This window comes from Pagrus pagrus (assembly GCF_965226575.1).
Source record: "Pagrus pagrus genome assembly, chromosome: 10".
Taxonomy (NCBI): Eukaryota; Metazoa; Chordata; class Actinopteri; order Spariformes; family Sparidae; genus Pagrus; species Pagrus pagrus.
In genome coordinates, this window is record NC_140194.1 from 18,607,296 (window position 1) to 18,627,756 (window position 20,461).

Sequence of the window (20,461 nt, forward strand, 5' to 3'; positions counted from 1 at the left end):
TTATTTGTTTGTTTGTTTGTTTGTTTTGTTTAAAATGTTCAGTGGTTGAGGGAGCACACAAATAAAATCCTGGTAAAATCTGTGCACGTGGGTAAAAGTTTAAAAATCTTACATCCACAAGTGTTACAAAACAAAAAGTTTTGAATCTTATTCGGTGCATGTGGATACCAGCCAGCTACACAGTCACAACAACAAACCAGCCCTGTGTTGTTGTTGTTGTTGTTGTTGTTGTTGTTATAACCTCGTGGACTTGTATTCCTAAATGTTGGACTGCACCTTTAATGTCCCTGGATGCGCCTGACTGTTGGGTTTGCCCAATTAGTGTGTAGGTGGAGCGCAGGAGCGACCGACCGACCGCGGAGCGACAGCACACACACAGACACACACGGACACGGTCTGTTTCAGTTCCTGGAAGCGGAGAAAGGCGTGTAAAGTTTCCTTTCAGTTCGTGATCAGCTGTAGAAAGTAAATCTCAGACAGTTTGTGGAGTCCGATGGTGTTGTCGGAAGATTTCCCGATGATTGAAGTGTCGATACCTTCGATGGAGAGGGAAGTGGATGAGTCGGGGAAGTCCAAAAAGGTGAGGACGATGATTTGTCAGTCTCACCTCCTGTCGCTTGAATGTAAACACACTTTAACTCGTTATTCCTCCATTAGGCTATCACTTCTCGCGCTGTTATTAGACTACCGCATGTTCATAGTTTGATAGTAAAGGTGAACTGCGACGCCAGGTGAGCCAGGTGACCTGCAGGAGAGAAGTGAAAGTGCGTGTGGCTCAGAGGAGGCGCAAGAAATACTCAGATCTTTACCTGTCAGCTAAAACAATGGAGTTTGGTGTTAAAGTGTTGCTTTAGTAAACCTAACAGTGGTGTGTGTATATATGTGTGTGTGTGTGTGTGTGTGTGTGTGTGTATTATTTAATAGGGTTAATGCATAAGAGATATTGATATTATTGGAGCTCATTTCTGCAAGTGAAAGAAAAACATAACATTAAAAATCAGCTTGAAAAAATATTACCATGGTAAATCATAATTATGAAATAGAAAGTCAGCATTATGATTTTAAAAAGTCGAAATAATGGGATGATAAGTCATAACTATGAAACAAACGTCAAATTATGAGATAAAATATCAGAATTGTTAAATAACAAGTCTGAATTATGAGATTTAAAAAGTTAAACTATGAGATAAAAGTCAAAATTCTGAGATAAAAACTTGTGAGCTAGAAAAAGTCGAAATTGTGAAGGAGAAAGGCAAAATGTTGAGATATAAAGTCGAAATAGTGAGATAAAAAGTCAGAATAATAAGAAAAAAAGTGGACTTATGTGATTAAAGTCCAAATTATAACATAAAAAGTGATAATTCTGAAATAAAAAGTCATGATTATGAATTATTTTTATGTTGAATCTTAAAATATAAACATTCAGGTAAAAGAAGTGGCTCTCTAAAAGTATAAGTACAGTACAGGAACAGTTTTTCCTGAAAGTAATATGTTCTTTGCCTTAAATGTGTTTGCTCTTAACATGCATGACCTCAGTTATACTCACACACCTCCAGGTGTGTGTTTGAGCAGGAGGAAGAAACCATGTTCTCAAAGTCTTTATCTTACCTGGCAGTAAAAGTACTCTTTTAATTAGTAACAGAGTAATACACCTGTCACTCAGTTACATGTAAAAGTCCTGCATACACAGTCTTACATAATTTAAATTACAAAAATATTAAAAGATAAAAAGAGTATTTTGTTATGCTGACAAGTGGCAGTGTGATTGTTTAGTGAAGGCATCATTTTACTGTTCAGTGCAGCTGGAGCTAATTCAAACTGTATCATGTGTTTGTTGGTTTAATGTGTAACAACGCCCATTATAGAAACTGATCAAATGTACTGTCGCTAAAATCTTAATCTGAGAAGTTACTAAAGCTTCAGACAAATGTAGTCGATGGCAAGTACAATACTACTTGTAATTGTACTTCAGAACAGTACTCAAGTTAATGTACTAGTGGTTTTAACCTGAAGGAACTGTTTTCTATTATTCATTACACTGCTGACTAAATAAACAAGAACCAAAGAAGGATATGTGTCCGATATTTGTCCTCTAAACTGTACTCAAATAAAAGTACACAGTCTCACAAGGTGGACATAATAATGGAAAGCATTTCAAAAATACTTAAGTAGATATACTCAAGTATTTAGAGTCCAAAGTGTGGATGAATTCATAAAGTTTGTTTCGCTCCTGACCTTTGTCTGGAGGTTTTCCTATTTCAAACCAGAGAGCCGTAAAACATTTATGACATTATCCCCCCTCTCCCTTAACACACACACACACACACACACTGACACACAGTAGCCTAAATTGAGAGCCACAGACTCGGGTGTATCCTGTGTAAAGGCTTATTGAGGCAAGAAAAGGGGTGAAATAAACACATGTGGTGTCTTTTACTTAAGTTTTCTGTGACTATAAACTCAGTTGATGTAAGAGGCAGAAGTGAAACTAGTCACACTTCGTGACAACAGTCACCTAGCTGTGAATTTATAATGTATCACACTCGCACCTACATTTTAAAATGGTAGAAATCAACACTCGCCTGGGGAATTTGTTCCAGACTTAACAGCCAAGTCTCTGAAACCACAAGATGTTGGACTCATGTTACCTTTTGTTTACGTCACTGATAAAGCGCTGTAACTGTACAAACGCTCAAACATTCAAGTTTCTCCTCAGCAACATAATGTTCCTTTCCTATCTGATCAGTGGTTCAGAGTTTTGAGTTGCCAGCATGTGTGAGGACATTAATCTAAAGTGTCTGCTATAAAATAATTATTGATTTAAAATGTTGAGTTGTGTTTGCAGAAATAAAAGCACTATAAGACATCACAGACACTGAAGCTTAAAGTTTACTGACAAAGCTTTAATTTTGTTTTTAAAACCATATGGTGTAATGTAACTAAATAACAATCTACTGAAGTACTTGTGAATTAATTTTTTTTTATTCATTCATTTACTTAAGATTTCGTTAAACTTTTTTTCTTTTTACAACATCGAGATACTTGTACTTCACTTGAGTACTTCCATTTTTTTCAACTTTGTATTTCTACTCCACTACATCTTAGGATAAAATATTGTATTTTTTTCTCCACTACATTTATATGACAGCTTTAGTTACTTTGCTGTAAGGGTAGACCTAGGGGTAGATTGAAGATAAAATAAACTAATTTACAAATGTGCTACTTTGGCTCTGATGCAGCATCCTCTCACTCAATGTCGCGTCTACAACAATATCTGATTGGTAACTATAAACCCTGAATAATCTGAATTTGCAAAGTAACTAGTAACTTCATTTATCAAATAAATGTAAAGGACAGAAGTATAAAGTAGTAAAATAATTGGAATACTCTGGTTTATTTCATCACTGGTGGTTTGAAATTTTGACACAAAGAGTTTCATTTTTGATGTAAATGAATATCTGTCCCAAATATCGGTTTTCAGTCTCCTTGATTTCTCATAATCGATATCGGCCCTGAAAAAGCCATATTGGTCGACTCCTACTTTGCAGTTTACTATTATTATTTTGTATTATTTACTAAAATTCTCTAAATAAACTTTTTAAAAACTCTCTTGGATTAGCATGAATAAATGACTTTTTAGGCAGCGACCCTCCAAACACATGGTGATCTTATAGAATATGATGCATTGCTGAAAATTAAACTAACAACGGTATATAAAGTAGTTAAACTGAGCTCAAACATGAAGTTTCAACATCTAGCATTAATGCTGCAGTAATATTGATCCACAAGCATCATATTTATAAGAAAAACACTGACAGAAACCTGTGTTTTACACTTTATCATCAAGATCTCAGCTGTTAGTTAAAAATCCCAGACTTCATTGTAGTGTAGAAGTGTATAAAGCAGAGATTTGCTTCTAGTATATACAGTAACAGCAACATTATAAATAACATCTGAATTATTATATTTAATGTTCATCTGTGTGCTACAGCTGGAGTAAACAGACCATCCTGCTGTAGTTGCCCACATTTCTTGAGAATGAAATCTGAAGCTCTGTGCCTCCTCCTGGTGGAGAGATGAGAGCATCTGAGGAATAACCCACCAACACATGGTGTCTTAGATTTAATGTTATTAGTTATATTTAATTATTATTATATTATTAGTATATTTCTAATCATCTAAACCTGATATATTTGATTGTTGTCGAATTTTTGTTTGCGCTTGATAGGTTGACGTTTTAAATGTGCTGGATGATAAAGGTGGAAAATGAATACGACAGTTGCAGAGCCACACTGACACACTTCTCCACTTTTAATAAAAAACATTACATTTACTAAATGGCAATAATTCTCCTTCTTCTGTCTTTTGTTTGCAGCTTTTCAGAGTTGAAGTCTTGTTTAACGAGAGGAAACATTTTGTGCTCAGAAGAAGCAGCGAGTTCCAGACTCTCCACAGAAAAGTATGTATATGAAGACACAATAAATACAGTGTAACTGAATGACTCTCTACTGTATCTAGCCCTACAATTATATACAAATAAAATATATAATATCTTCTCAGCATAGGATACTACTAAACTATTTTGCATTAAAAGGAAGCTTCACTTGCATTTATGGTCGATTTTACAATAACCGTGATGTTTTAGAAACACACAATGAAATGCAGTTACTACCCCCTCCATGTTACACTCACAGTAATGTGTTAACAGATATTCAAATATTTTAACTTATATTAGGATAAAACAATGAAATAGAACAAAGTGTATATAAACAGTAGCACTAAAGGACAAAATGAAAAAGAAAACAATTCTATTTACAGGGAAGAAAAACTGCACAGTTACATAGATACATACAAGGATATACACACACACAAAAGATGTGCACAATGTTTAATATTCAAGTTAAAGTGCAAAAACTTGAGACAGCAGCGTGCAAGGATCTTCTTTGCAAATATTTTGATTCGTGCATTGCTGGCTAGCTCTTATTCTTCCCGTCTTTTGTTGTTACTTGATACATTATTGGCGCCCACTTACTTAAGTCCTCACTAACACCCAGAAGGTGGAGCACATTATAGTTGTCCTTAAATCACTGCATCGGCTTCCAGTGTGCCAAAAGACACATTGTTTTATGATTTTACTTGTCTATAAAGCACTTTCACTGTCTTTCAAATGCAATTTAAAAATATTTTAATGTTTTATTTTTTACATGTTCCGCTGTCCCATTTAAGCACTATTACAAAACATGGCACTACTGGTCGTCAGAAAGTCCACAGTGTCCCTAATTTAAGTCACTTTATGTGTCGTGTGCTGTCGTGGCCGGCTATCACAGTGGATTCACGTTGTATCTTGTGTTACCTGCAGCTCCGGAAGATCATCCAGACCCCAGACTTCCCAAGCAAAAGGAACCCTCATTTGAGGACCAAACCTATGGAGCAGAGGAGGCAGGAGCTGGAAGACTACATCCAGGTAACACATCCAGGTGTACACACAGTGAGGTGGGAACATCTTTACAACAGATATCCTTCAGCAGCAAGCCTCTGTTCCTTTTGTGTGAGACAGATCTTTTGACTTCGATAAACAACCAACCAAACTTCATTTATATGAAACAGAAGTTGAGAACTGCTTTCCAGGAGGTAGATAAAATGCATTGGTAGCTGAATGGTTAACGAAGCATGCTGCACGGCCACCACAATGTCGCTGGTTTGGCTTCAGCCGGCGACATTTGCATCTCATCATGCCCTCTTCTCCGTCTCTGCTGCCCAATAAAGGCAAAAAAAATGCCCCAAAACCTGACCTAAGACCAAAGCTATAAGACAAAAGACTCATTCATAAACATTCAGTCTTGAAATTACTAACTAACCAAAAGTCAATTTTTACAAGTTGTATTGTTCTCTCATTGGCCAGGAGATCATCTATCAGAATGAAGACGTGCCTCAGGTGCTGCTCGACTTCCTCCACCTGAAACACTTTCACACAGGGAACAAGATCAGCAGCACGGAGTAAGTCCTTCAGTCCAGACTCCTCTGACTGCACCCAGAGATGTCGGACATGTTGCTATATTTAGCACTTCTATTTTTGGATTGGGGGCAATGCAGCAACATAATAAAAATGCAGCTAATGATCAAGGACATATGTACACATATGAAACAGATCAATCCAGACCTTATTTGTTTTTTGTTTCTTCATTGTACTTTGGATTATCCTCTTTTTAAAAAAAAAAAAGTATATACAAAATTATATACATATATGTGTGTGCGTCTATATATATATATATATATATATAGACACACACATATATGTATATATACATATATGCATAAATATATAGTAACTTTCAAAACAAAAAAGGTTATTTTCTGTATCCTTAACTTAAGTAACCTTAACTGTTTGGAGTTGTAAACACATACTGGATAGACAACCTTTATTTTGACAGTGTCCTTGCAGGAAACGTGTAATAGTTATGTGCTCTAATTTCAGATCCCTCGATGAATTGGACAGTCAGGATTACAGGTAAGATCTAAACTAGTGATTCCCATTTTTCTGTATACATGCAGTACAGAATATGTGCTGTGTCTGCTGGAAGAGGTTTACCCTGTGTAGAGCATGGATACCTGATTGAACCCACCAGGCTGGGTTGGCCGCTTCTGTTGACACGGTGCTTTCAAGTTCATTTAGTGAAAATATGTTGTTAAAATATGCAAAATCAGTGCTTTTCAATCCTTTTCCTGGAAGCCTCCTGTCCTGCAGGTTTTTGATGTTTCCCTGCTCCCGCACATCATTTAGCTTCATTTGAATCAGGTGTGTTCGAGCAGGGACACTTCAAAAACAAGCAGGGCAGGGTGTGAAAACACTGAGCTAAACTGACAAGACGATAAGAAACAGGGTTCTCCGTGCATCTTCCAACAAAATGCAGCTGAGTCAGGTGTAATTGTGCAAAGTGATGCTGCATTCACGGATTCTAGGATGGTCCTTATTTCCTGAGTTGGGAAGTTGTTATTCCGACTTCGGCATGTTCGTGTGTCATGTCAGAATGTGGGAGCAACATGGACGCCACAACGAAGTTGTTTTGCATTTTATCGCTCAGAGCGTTTAAACGACACGTTGTCAGCTGTTTCCAGTGTTTGAGTGAAAAGGAAGAGCAAAGGAAACAATACAATGGCTATACAAAACATGACTTTGGTAAAAGTCTCTAACCATCAATCCAGTGTTTACTTTCGTCCGCCATGTTTCAACTCAGCTGTACCCAATTTTTTTTGGTCAAAGTTATTGCTCTAGGAAGATTCACATCAAGCCCCTCAAGTCAGTCTGAAAAACGCTTACATGACAACACTTTGAATGCAACGCAAAGTGTATTTGTTACTTTTCAGGTGGCAAACATTCATTAAGCTTACATTATCTGGCTTAAGTCAGGTTTGGACATTAAAAAACAGAGCGCCTGTCGAGTTCAGGTTGGACTTTGACATATACTCAATTGAAAACAGTACAAAAACAGCATATTTATCAGTTTACCTCATCTACTTCATCTATTTTTTAAATATCTGCTCATTTTGAATTTGCTGCCAGCAACACGTTTCTAACAAGTTGGGACAGGAGCAACAAAAGACTGAGAAAGTTGTTGAATGCTCCAAAAACTCCTGATTGGGTATGAAAAGCCAGAGCTTCCTCCAAAGGCTCAGTCGTTCACAAGCAAGGATGAAGCAAGGTTCCCCACATGATTATATAAAGGACATTACTACACGGGCTCAGGAACACAACTTCATTCTGTTTTTAGTGTCCCAACTTTCTGACCTTGATGAATGTTTGATTTAGTTGAAGTCCTGCAGCTTTTATTATAAACAGGGATTCAAACCCAAAGAGGAGCAAAAACAAACTATAATCAAAGCACTGTGAGGAGCAAACATGCGTCACAACACTTGCAGGTATTATTTTTTATGCAAACTGACACTCACACACCACATCCAGGCCACCATACGTCGTGACTTCTTCTGGCTGTACATCTTGTCCTGTTAGAGTTACGGGAGTCAGTTTACGCACATGAAATGACACGATGCTGAGAACATTGTGTAAGTTGCTCCCAGGGGCCCTGGATCAACTCTGTTCAGGCTTGCGTCTGGCACATTCACACCAGAATATGCATGTAAGAGATTTTTTTTTACCGTTGCATAAGAATAATTTGTCACATTTCACCTTTTGTTTCTTCAGTTATCAGTTACCACATCAGCGAGTCTTTGGATTTTTCCAGGATCCGTATATCTCTGACTGCACCTCAGGTGGGAGAGAACAGCACGTGCAGGCTTTTGCAAAAGAGTCAAATATATTCTGGAACATTTTGAGAAACATCAGATTTTTAATTTAAAATTATGACAAACATGTCCACACAGTATTAAGTCTGAACTCTGTCTTGCAGGTCTCCCAGATATTGTCGTGGACGGGGTTCTTCAGGGGTTTTACCCCCGCGACATTCGGGTCAGCTTCACCGCCCCTATTCTCACCGAGCCTGCATCTTCTATAGAGGCCTGAAATGATAGTTAGTAAGATTTAATGTTTTAAAGTAGAATATGCAGTCCAATCAAATATGTAATGACGCCAAGAACGAAGAATGAAAGCATACAGGAGATCACAGAAGAAAACAGCCATAACTAGGTCACTTGGGTGATGCTTTTGTCACAAATCAGCGGCCCCAGAGGGATTTAAATGTGAAACAAAGGCTTTCTTTGTTTCAGGACTCCTTTTATTGTGATGTTCAGCCCTTTGAGAATCTGATATTGAGGGTAAAAGTCATCACGAAACTTGGATCTGTTTTCAGAGGTAGTCTCTCAGTTTCTTCCTGTGTTTTTAATCATGAAGATGGATGTTAGTTTAAGTAACATACAAACTGTTTTTAATGAAGATTTTGGGCACATACAAACTTGTCTTTTATCCATTTTCGCAACACTGTAGCTTAGTTAAATATTTAGGATAACAGAGCCATGTGGGAGTGTAGAGGATGAGTTGAAATCCAAGGTGGATGGGGTTTAGTTTTTTAAAGATATTCTTGTTTATATTTGTGTCATCGTTGCTACAGACCTGATAGAAGCAGAACTGACATTTTATCACAGACATTTACAGAGTTTGAATGAGGTCAAACACAATCAAGCCATCGGCCGAATACTGGTGCTAACGCTAAGCAAGTGTTTTCACTGTAAACTAATGTTTTTGAAGTTTTGTATCGTCTTGTTTATATTAAAATTGTCATAAAGAATCAGCGATGACTCATCCTGTGTGGATTCTCTATTCAAAGCGGAGCCGACAAACAAGATGATCAACATTCTTCTTTCTGAAACTAAAGGTTATGTTTTGACAGCTCTGTCCTTGGAAAATATGTGATGCGTTCATAAATAACCTTTAAGACAACAACTGGATTTAAAATGTTCCTCTGTGACATTAAATGCACGACTAAATAAGCAACAATCAATTGTGGATTTAACAGACAAAACTCAGCTGTTGTTCTTTATCAGGAGGTGGTTTGATCACACAGTGACAAAACAATCCACCAGCTACCATCAGATTTTGATTGAAAAGTTGCTTGATCATCTTGTTTCTGAAAGGAGACCACAGCTCTTAAAACCAGTGAGGGACAAAACAGAGAAAACACATCCGGCTCTTAAACCTGCAAAGTAGTTTAAAAAGTATTCTGATCCGTTACTTAAATAAAAGTACTAATACCGGTGTACAGTGAAAATACTCAAACTCTGAGTAAAAGTCCTGCATTGTCACTGCACGTAAATCATTTACCTCTGAGGTGGTGTGGAGTTGAATGCACTTCGAAAAAAGGGAACAAATTCTGTGGGTTTCATTCCCCAAACGTATACTGAATTCCTTACAGTGTGTGTAAGTCTCATGACAGAGCCTCACTCTCCTGCTTGACATAATTACTGTGCAGAAGAAGAAGAAAAAGTTGTGCAGAATTGAATTTGTAGCAAAAGTCTCTTAAGATTACTGCTCAGAAAAGTTGTGAGTTTTGATCAAAACATTCAAAAGTACTCATCAGCGTCAATTTAGTGTTAGAGAGAACGTCTTTTGAGGATATCTGTAAATACTTGGCTTCTCTGGAAAACGATTTTTCAGACTGGGACCGTCTTATTTAAATTATTGTTAATATTAGGTGGTGATTTCAGTACGTGACATTTCAGATGTATTTCTACATTTAGTTTGCAGGTTTAGAGTTTTTAAAACCGGTTTCCTCTACATCCACCACACCTCAGCCTCCAGCGAAATAGTTTACAAGCAGCAACAAGCAGAGCTGACACGCATATTTGCCTGAGGGAGAAAAGGCAGGAAGAAGGTGGCTGAGTCTTCAATTGTGTTATTTGTTTGTGGTTTAAAGTGGCTACAAATGGCCTCTGGCTGGGCTAATTTCAAGACATGGTTGGACCTGTTCCTTCAGGATAAAGGAACAAAATTAAGACAGAAAAGTATTTTTTCGGGTTGCTGTGTGAAGTAGTGCACTTATTGTAGAAACTTAAAGATTTAAAATCCCCCAGACCTACAGAGGGTAATGTTTCATTGTATCCTGTCTCACCAGATGAGCGCAACTTATTTGAATACTAGATTTGTGTTAAAAGTCGATCCAGCTACTCCAGCAGTTTAGTACTGCACTTCCATAAAGCTGGGCTACTTGCTTAAGAATCAGTGGTCAAAAACAGTGTAGCAGAGGCAGAGATATGCTCACTTTTGGTCCCAACAATGGGATAAGATCAAAAATCCTAAATTTCCTTCCTTGAACTTCCTTCCATTTCCTTGAACATCTTTTACTCTCCTAAGCTGACTTTGTAATATGTGCTTGAATGTTCCCTCCAGAGATATTATGCAACACACTGTATAATTCATCTCTTAAAACAAGCTGAGTGGTATTCTTAATGAGGAGTAAACTGATCGTGTTCATGTGTAAAATCAGTGGAGAGCTCTTGTAACAAGGCAACAGAAGGCTGTGTAATGAACTGACTTAGTAGAAGACAAATGGTGTGATCAGCATTAATGTAGTTACTCGCTTACATTATTAGTAGTGGGAGGCTACAATATGTAAGAATTAGACATCTGTTGAAATTATGCTCCCAACAAATAAAGGCAGCATGTCACCTCAGTAAATGCTAACTGTGGCTAACTGCATTCTGATCATGCATCCATGGTTTTACCTTCTCTTAGCTTGTTAGTTCAGTTGCTGTGCAGCTAGCTGGACTACCAGGGGAGTGTTGGTGTTTACATTGGTGCGCCCCATGTACCAAGGCTGTGTCCCCCTGCCCCCTGCTGCATGTCATCCCCCCTTTCTATCTCTCCCCCCATCAACTCCCAAGCTATTCTGTCACATAAAGGCACAAAAGGTGCCTCAAAGAATAATAAAAATAACTAAACAAAAGGCCTAAAGGGGCCCTACAGCAACTATTTGCCCCCTGGGCCCCCAGATAATGAATCTAGCCATGCTAAAGACACATTTCATTTAACTTTTATTGCGTATCCACGTATACAAAACAGATACAACATGTAATGGAAATGGAAATAAAACAGTATGCTAGTACAAATAAAAAGATTTTTAAAATATGTCTTGAGAAGTGGCCTCATATCTTTATTTAACAGTCTCATCACACCTAATTTCACATTTACACGTAACAATCTCCAGGAATCCCAAAGTTAAACGCACATGTGTTTCTGAATAAGTAAAAGCCTCCAACAATACAAGCAGCTCCAGTTTTTTAAGTGATTTCAGGAGTTGACTCGTGTGTGTGTGTGTGTGTGTGTGTGTGTGTGAACCCTCTGTTCCTCACACTCCGTACCATGAATGTACCCTCTAGCAGCGCATGCGCAGAACGGTAACCGGAAGCCGCCGCTATGCTGCCGTTACGTGTGTGTGTGTGTGTGTGCGTGCTGGCGGTGTCGCCTCGGGCTGCTGTCTCTCCCAATCATTGCCCCTTCAATGACCGACTCTGACTTCCTCGATCACTTCTCCCTCCACCGGCAGTGATCAGCGGGCTGAATGCTCCGTCTGTGATTCACCAGGAAACAGGATCCTCTTCCTGAACTACTAACTTGAAGGCTGCACATTATCGGTACGTTCCGCTAACAACTATGAAGCTACTTCGGTTTGAACCAAAGCTCTTGTTCAGATGTTTACAGGAAGTCTTCGGCTGACTGAAGGATCTCCCCTTAAATTAGATTGCTTGCTAATCCGAGCTACAAGCTACTTGCTACTGTCAGATTAGCTTTAATAGACTGTAGCCAAACATACATTCCGTCTGCTGCTGTTAGCATGTTAGCTAACAAATGATGTATGTCCACGTTAGCGGTAACTTAACCCCTGCAAACTGGACCATAAAGTGCATAGCTGCAGCTTAAAGGGCAGTGACACATATTATGGTTATCCCAGCGCTCCTGGGGAGTATTAGAGGACATGGAGACTAAGTTTTGAACCTGCACTGTCATCCAAGAGTAAATGCTGAGCTCATTAAGTGAGTCAAAGACAATATAAGTGAAATATCTGCAAGGAGGGCTGATGTTTAGCTTTAACTTCATGATATACATGTTGATATGTACAGTTAACATAATAAACTTAATGCTATGCATGTTTATGTGCAATCAACTGAAACATTTCATGATATAAATGTTGGTATAAACAATTAACTTACAATGATATTGTGTTAAAAGAAGATGCATGCATCGTCTCCTCCTCATCCATTTTGGTTGGTCATGAGCAGTATCATGATTGATTTTGTAGCAGCCTCCTCATTTCTACATAATGTGCCATGTAGAGCCGCAGCAATCAGTCAGTCACTCAATAAGTGGTTCAAGAAAATCGACATCTCATTTGATAATCAACTAATCATATAGGTAATTTTTCAAGCGAAGATGCCAAACATTTCAAATTTGCTGCTTTTCCTGGTCGGACATTGAAGTAAATTAAAAAAATTGGTTTTGGCTGTATCGATGAGTCGATCAAAAGAAAATGAATTATATAATAATGTGAAGTCATGTTCATTTATATAGCACAGAAAGAGAGAGAGAGAAGTGGAAAATGTTCCCTGATAGATTCTCATGACTGATTAACTGTCTGAGTTTGGATTTCTTTTCCAAAACTACATAGTGCACCTTTAAATGTGAGGATTTGCTGCTTTCCTTTGTCTTTATGACAGTGAATGAGGAGTATTTGTTTTTTTGGACAAAAGAAGCAATATAAAGATTTCACTTTGAGCTCTGGGAAATTGTGATGAGCATTTTTCACTATTTTTTAACATTTTATAGATTAAGCGAACAATCAATAAAATTGTTGTTTATTGCTGGATTGATCCTTAATACCATTTTTCACTGTTTTCTGCTGTTTTATAGACCGTATAATCATCAAGAAAATTATTGTTTGATTAATTGGATTAATTAAGTTTAACCTTGTACGGTCTTGGTGGTTTACCAACTCTGTTTATCACTTTCTTGTAATTCAATCTAGGACTGCAACTAATTTTGATTTTCATTATCGATTGATCTGCAGACTATTTTCTTGAATACATGTCCTCCTGTTAAACTAGGACACAAGGTGATATCATCAAATGCCTTTTTGACAGACAGTCAACAATAAATATTTGATTTACTATGATGCAAGATGTGGGAAAAGAAGCCAACTGTCAACTGTAACGCTGAAATGTTTTGAATTTTTTACCTGAAATACTTGAGCGATGATCAGAATAGTTGCTGATTAATTTTTTTCCTCTCCACCGCTCTGTTATCTTCTTCGATTACTTGTCGATCAGTTGATCACTTTCTAACGCTGATGGTTGATATGAGAGAGAACTGACTGGTTTTCTTGTTGCAGGAGTGTGTGGGAGCATCATGTGGAGGAAGGCTTCAGTAGCGGCCCTGCTGGCGTTAGCTGTTGGCTATTTGTACTATGGCAGCCCGGAGCTGCCAGAGCAGATTCTGCAGTACATCAGCCTGCCAAACGTTCAGTCATCATCTCAGAACAGCCCGAACAGCCAGAACAGCGTGGAGCAGGTGATCTCCGCTGCCTGGGAGACTCTGATCACTCTGCCGACCCGGCAGTGGAGCAAAGTGGCGGTCGGGTGAGTCAGAGAGCTGAACTGTGTCACTGGTACTGTAAGATAGAGATGCATGTTCTGTCACCTGGGGTCACTGTACTGTACACTGTGGCATGTTGAGCTGTGGTCAGCTCTGTGAGTGTAAAGGAATATGTGATCATGAGACTGTCCCAGCTCAGTCGCTTGTGCCAGAGTGCATTAAGTTACTGCCTATACAAGCCAACATGCTGGATCAGAGGTGGAAGGTGATGATTGGCTGGACTGTAAGGACTGTAGACCAGAGGGGTGGAAAGATTGTTTCTACCAGTGCAAAGGGGAAAGACTTGATTAGAAACAGTGTTTAATTGCACCCAGAAGCCAGATCTTAGCGTGTTTAAGTGGAAAGGGGGTATAACTGATCTGTGAGGTCACAGTGAAATTGCAGTAAGGGCTCCTTTAGCTTCAGTAATGTAAGTTAAACAAAATATATGGGTGTGGCACATGATAAGAGGGAGCTGGAGAGGACTGGTGGACCCATTCCTCCCTCGTTTTGACGACGTTTTACAAGATCACAAGACATAACTGAACAGTAAATGCTGCCAGCAGACCTTTTTAAAAAGTGCGTACAGTACGTCAGCAGGATTATTTGGAGTTCTCCAAACCTGTCTCGATCTCCTCCCTTGTTCAGGGTGAACGCCTGCGTCGACGTGGTCGTCACAGGAGTGGGGCTGCTGCAGGCTCTGGCTGTAGACCCCGGCGCCGGCCTGGATCACGAAGTGTTGCACTCCAAAGAGGACTTGAAGGAAGCCTTCATCCACTACATGGGGCGCGGAGCAGCCGCCGAGCGCTTCTTCAGCGACGAGGAAGTCTTTCAGAGGATTGCACGTGCTGCAGCAGAGTACCCCGGTGCGAAGGCAAGGCTACCTTACTACACAAACTTGGTTGTTGTTTTTCATTTTTTAAATGATCTTCCTTCCACTAAACTTTACTGCTGTCTTCTTTCAGCTTTATGTGGGAGGGAACGCTGCCCTTATTGGCCAGAAGCTCGCCACCTACCCCGACCTGATGGTACAGTAGCATATTTATACTTCTGTTTAAAACTCTGATACTCAAGTTAGATGAATGAGCTCTTTATGACTGTCTGAGCCATTTAAATACACATTTTTAATTCAAGCTGGTCAGCAGGGCTGCGACTGACAATTGTTTTTTTTTACGCTTAATCTGTTGATTACTTTCTTGATGATTCGGGTAGTTTTCTGGTCTATAAAAGAAAGAGGTGAAAATTGTTTACTGTCAAAAATGGAGTAAAGAAAGCAGAAAAGTTTCACTTCTCAGAAGCTGGAATAACAGAATTTTAACCAAACTTTATAACAAACTGACTTTCTGGTTTCCGTTGTGTATGGTTGAATCACTGGAGCTAGTATGTGTATTTCTGGATTGATTAATTTTGGTTAACCTTTACCTGCATAGAACCAACCAGGATAAAGTCAAGATTTTGCTGTAAACTTGCCCTATAGAAGGATTTGAAAATGTAAAAAAACAGTTATCTGTTGACCTTTACAAATCCAGGAATGAGTCTAACATTAGCAAAGCCGTCAGTGCTAAAAAGAAAATTCAAATCAGGTCAATTGTGACCTTAAAATCGAAAGTCAAATCCACTCATGGATGTGGAGAATTGTGACACTCCTAATAAACAATTCCTAAAAATGCCATTATTCTACTACAGGACAGCCCCTTCTGAAGAAAGATCTACCAGATATGTTCAGGATGAAGTGTTTACGGTTGACTGTGAATATGTTTCCTAACACAGGTCTTGTTATGTGGGCCAGTCGGTCCAAAACTTCATGAGATGCTGGATGAGCAGATAGTTGTTCCCCCGGAGTCTCTCCAGGAGACGGATGAATACCACCTCATCTTGGAGTACAAAGCAGGTAAAGAGAAGAACACTTAACACAATTCCTTCAGTCTATGAGGATGTTTAACACAACAGTTGTGTTTGGTTTCGCCTCCAGGTGAACAGTGGGGTTCAATTCAGGCACCTCAAGCCAACCGCTTCATCTTCTCTCACGATGTGTCTAACGGGGCGATGAGCTCGCTGGAGACGTTCGTGGCGAGTCTGGACGAGTTCGAGCCGGACCTGGTGGTCCTGTCGGGGCTCCACATGATGGAGGGTCAGGGCAGGCAGCTGTGGGAGGAGCGACTGAAGGAGGTCAGTGATGAAAAGCTGCACTGAATTAGCGTGTTTTTGCTCATTTACTGTCAATCATATATACTCAAAGTTGTAATCCTTCAGAGTTTAGTCCTGGTTGATTTTGTGACACCTGTAGATACTCAGCAAATGTGGATTAATACTGCAGGTCACAGGATTCTGGTGGATGCAAAACAGACTGTTGTCGTTTTAATAAAGAGGTCAGGCAGTAATCTGACTTTTCCATCATTCTGTGAGCAACCTGCAGCACTTGATCCAACAATTCACTGTGGCTGCATTCGATTACCTCAAGAAATGACCTTTGTCTTGTTTTGTAGAAGCGTTTTTTATTACAGTAGCTGTAAGTGGTAAACTGAACGATAACACTTTGCATTTCCTCTTACCGCTTCATAAAAGTGAGATTGTTTATCTTCCAATATATTGAACTCGAATAGCTTTTATTGCGGCAAACATTGTCCACTTTTAGTCTCTTCATGTGTGAAAAGTAAATGTGATGGATCACACATCTCTTTCATCAAAAACACTCATTTATTGAAAAAACAACGATTTGCCTTTGGAAAATGATTTGCAGTAATGTACAAAAACTACTTTGATTTTAGCTGATTCTTCAAGTTCGAGATTTTCAGACTACTGGATTGCTTTCATGTCCATGCTATTCACAAAGAAATGTTTTATTCACAGTATTCACAACTCAAACTGTTAACATTTTGGGGTAGTTTATCTGATATCTTGTACTTCCTTCTGCGCTGCAGGCCGTGTCTGCCATATCTGACATCCGTAAAGATGTTCCCATCCACCTGGAGCTGGCAAGCATGACCGACAAAGACTACATGAACAGCATCATGCAGGAGGTATATGTCGAAAACCGTCTTGAGAGAGACTTTTCACGTTGTGAACTTCAGAGTTCCTCACAGAGAAAAGATGAGTGTGCTCAAAACCCACAAATCCCCACAGAGTTCTGTGTATTTAATTAAAGTTTTTTTTCTCTGTTTCCTGTTAGCAGGTTATGCCCATTGTCAGCTCCATTGGGCTGAACGAGCAGGAGCTACTCTTCCTCTCTCAGGCTGGCGAGGGGCCTCACTCAGACATGGCTACCTGGAAAGGTATTCCAGACATGGGCCGGGTCAGCGACATCCTCCTCTGGATCCTGGAGGAGCACGGCCGCAGCGACCCGTCATCAGAGGCGGACCTGACTCGCATTCACTTCCACACGCTAGCCTACCACATCCTGGCCACGGTGGAGGGATACTGGGGGAACCAGGCGGCGGCGGTGATGGCTGGAGCGCGAGTGGCCAGCAGTCAGTCCTGTGGCCTCCAGTCTGTTGACGTTAGCAAAGTGGAGCTCAAAGCCCCGCTGAATTTTCACAGCTCACACTCTGAGCCACGAGAGAAGCTGTCCCTGAACCCAGCAGACCCGGTCACCGTGTGGCAGCGAGGAAACGTCACCTTCCACATGACGCCGGTGCTGGTCTGCAAACAGCCACTTCGGACAGTAGGGCTCGGGGACGCCATTTCAGCAGAGGGACTGATTTACTCCGAGTTAAAGACCCAGCAGCCCTTCTGAGATTTGCTTGAATCTGACACATCAGACACTCACTGATGTGAAGTGCTGAAAAGACCCAGTGAAGCTTCACCTGCAGCTGTGGTTGTTGGTTCGGAGTCATGTTTTCTGTGTCTTCCTTCCCAAAGGAAAATCCTGCCTGATGACTCCTCTCCAGCCTGCTCCGGCCTCCTCTGTTCTCCTTCCTCTAATCCTCCAGCAGACACAGAAACTGAGGCAGAACGTTCCAGAAGTGGATCTGACCGGGCTGTGAGGTGGCCTGATTCTATGCACTGGGCTCAGCTCAAAGCCATCGACACAAACTCCAAAGAGTTTTGTTGGCTCACCTAATTTGCTTTGACCTGCATACCTTCAGTATGCTGTGCCTTGAGAAAATTAAAGTTATTCTTGAATATTTTATTCATATTTTAGAGCCAAACAAACTTAAAAATAAGCACTACGTCAGTTACCCTTCTGAGATTCACATATTTACACTCGCATATAAACAAATGTGTTTGACTGGAAACTGGTGAGCGTCTTACTATAATGTAGAATCTAAGTGGTATTCTTGATGTTCTTCGTTTCTTCATGTCAAATAGTCATTAGATCACTTGAAAGCTCATTCAGACACCGATGGGTATATAACTGTTATCTAGATATACTTGACATTTTTGTTATCTGTCATGTGAGGATAAAAATGGTAGCGTGTGTGACAAAGTTTATGTTTTCTGTTTGTGGCCTGAACACTCCCTTTATAAAGATGTTTAAAGGGGCAATTTGTAAGATATGGCTGGAATTTTAGTTCAAAACGTTAAAAAAAGGGAACAAACATTATGATAGGTATGTGAAATAATAACAATGTCCACGTTATTTCAAAGACATCTACGTACCGTGTTGCAGAAATATCTACGGAAGTTAGTGTGCTAACCAGCTAGCCCCAGCCTGTCCTGTCTAGTAATACCACTTTGTACCACAAGAGGTAGTAGTCTGATAGTCTAGTTTTTATTTTCTACTTCTCACGAGCGCTCTTAGCTTTTTAAATCTAATAAATAAACAAAATAAAGTCACAAAATCTCAAGAAAGGAAATTCTCTTACTTCTATTTTCCTTACTAAACAGAAAAATACAACCGCACACCTTCTGGATTCAAGTTTTCGAACCAAGACGAGCTTAAATGCCTCATTACCTCATCTTAAAACACACTTCATTCCAACTCGACAGGAACAAATAAAACTCACCAAAACAGTCTTTAGTTTGCTTTCTCCAATCGTCTCTGGTTTTGTCAAAATAAATCCTTAATTCATCGGGTAAGGTGTGAAAAAAAGTACGGCTCTACATGCCTTTTTTCACCCAACAGTTTTCGATTAAAACTTCTATCCCAAAACTACATAGTGCACCTTTCAAGGAAGTGAGAAAAAAAATCATGGACCTGTCCCTGTATCTGGATTCACACCAAAAGTCAATGGGGTCTATTCTGTGCTGACATTCATCCTCCAACCAAGTTTCGTGGAAATTCATTCAGTAGTTTTTGTGTAATCCTGCTGACAAACCAACAAACAAACAGACACAGGTGAAAACATGACCTCCTTGGCAGAGGTGATAATATAGTAATCACTATTGATTAACGTGGATATTAAAGTCAACATGTTGACAGGCGTACGGGCTTGTGTGATCCCACTGCGAGATGTTCTCTAGTGATATACTGCCCCCTATTTGTTTGTAGCAACACGCAACAGGTGGCCATATCTTACACGTTGCCCCTTTTAAGTTTGGAAACTCCACATGGAGCAAACAACAGCAACAACTCCGTTTCTTGTTCTACATTATAAATTCCTAATGCATTGTTCGAATAAATGTGTGATCGATTAATGAAATGTTACACAAAAAAATGCAAAGTTAAACATGGATTTAGGGGATTTTTCTTTATGCAGTAAAGCAGTTTACAATCAGATTAACCCTCAAGGATCTGTTGGATTAAAGTCAATTGTTAAAAAAAATGAGGTGTAGGTCATATGTTATCAGGGTGACTGTATTTTTGTATTTACTGTTTTTTGGTTTACTGCTTTCCCTCTCCTATAAAATGTGATGTAACATGATTGGCTGGAAAAATTACCTGGCCTGTGTAACGTACTGCGAGAAAAGCTTCCTGATTTCGATTCTAGCATATACATGAATCGTGCTTTTTTTTCATGGGTTGTTTGTTTCTATTTTCTGAGCATTGTGGGAACGCCTGCATCATGTTAGATGTACAGTATGTAACTGTCAGAACAGTGTATTTGTATACCTCACATGGCCACTGAAGGCATGCAATAATGGAGTCTTAATGCAAACATGCAACAAAAAGATGTATGGCGTTTTGTTTAGCAGAATTAATTCTTTGCACTAGTAGGAAGTGGCAGGTGTGCCTGCAAAGGTGAATGTAACCTTAACTCCGAACCCCCCTTTATTTTTAGCAAGTACAATCTATTCATCTTTACTCATTTCATAGTTTGTGTCTCGTGTTTTTAACATTTGTAACTTTCAACAAGTTTCATTTACTTGTAGTTTGTCATTAAAGTATGTATGGAGAGAAGTACTTGGCTTGATTGTGCTGCAGATTATTAATATTTGTCATGTTGAAAGAACTTTGGATGATTGATTTGACGACCGACTTTCATCAAACTGCAATTTTAAATAGTC

The 20,461-nt window shown here is 39.4% G+C and overlaps 2 protein-coding genes across 3 annotated transcripts; both read left to right on the top strand.

The window, feature by feature from the left end:
• Positions 1-337: 337 nt before the first annotated feature.
• snx22 (sorting nexin 22) lies at positions 338-9,241 on the top strand. Its single transcript, XM_084364257.1, has 7 exons — positions 338-580; positions 4,376-4,459; positions 5,360-5,464; positions 5,903-5,997; positions 6,476-6,508; positions 8,201-8,268; positions 8,406-9,241. The coding sequence occupies exons 1-7, from the start codon at positions 494-496 to the stop codon at positions 8,516-8,518; spliced, it is 585 nt and encodes a 194-aa protein (XP_084220383.1). The 5' UTR covers positions 338-493; the 3' UTR covers positions 8,519-9,241.
• Positions 9,242-11,842: 2,601 nt separating this feature from the next.
• adpgk (ADP-dependent glucokinase) lies at positions 11,843-20,357 on the top strand. Of its 2 annotated transcripts, none has more exons than XM_084364255.1 (8): positions 11,843-12,081; positions 13,833-14,079; positions 14,723-14,948; positions 15,040-15,102; positions 15,845-15,965; positions 16,047-16,243; positions 16,996-17,094; positions 17,244-20,357. In XM_084364255.1, exons 2-8 carry the CDS (start codon positions 13,850-13,852, stop codon positions 17,805-17,807), a joined length of 1,500 nt encoding a protein of 499 aa, XP_084220381.1. In that variant the 5' UTR covers positions 11,843-12,081; positions 13,833-13,849; the 3' UTR covers positions 17,808-20,357. The 2 variants fall into 2 exon arrangements, with proteins under 2 accessions (XP_084220381.1, XP_084220382.1); XM_084364256.1 differs by having other exon boundaries at positions 17,247-20,357.
• The last annotated feature ends 104 nt before the right edge of the window (positions 20,358-20,461 follow it).

What these genes read in the sequence shown, in the direction of transcription:
- snx22 (XM_084364257.1), top strand. Translation starts at nt 494, where the DNA reads ATGGTGTTGTCGGAAGATTTCCCGATGATTGAAGTGTCGATACCTTCG. An exon ending in AACAAGATCAGCAGCACGGA is followed by an intron (nt 5,998 to 6,475) that starts GTAAGTCCTTCA and finishes CTCTAATTTCAG; the next exon opens with ATCCCTCGATGAATTGGACA. An exon ending in TATCTCTGACTGCACCTCAG is followed by an intron (nt 8,269 to 8,405) that starts GTGGGAGAGAAC and finishes TCTGTCTTGCAG; the next exon opens with GTCTCCCAGATATTGTCGTG.
- adpgk (XM_084364255.1), top strand. Translation starts at nt 13,850, where the DNA reads ATGTGGAGGAAGGCTTCAGTAGCGGCCCTGCTGGCGTTAGCTGTTGGC. An exon ending in CAGAGTACCCCGGTGCGAAG is followed by an intron (nt 14,949 to 15,039) that starts GCAAGGCTACCT and finishes GTCTTCTTTCAG; the next exon opens with CTTTATGTGGGAGGGAACGC. An exon ending in GGGAGGAGCGACTGAAGGAG is followed by an intron (nt 16,244 to 16,995) that starts GTCAGTGATGAA and finishes TCTGCGCTGCAG; the next exon opens with GCCGTGTCTGCCATATCTGA.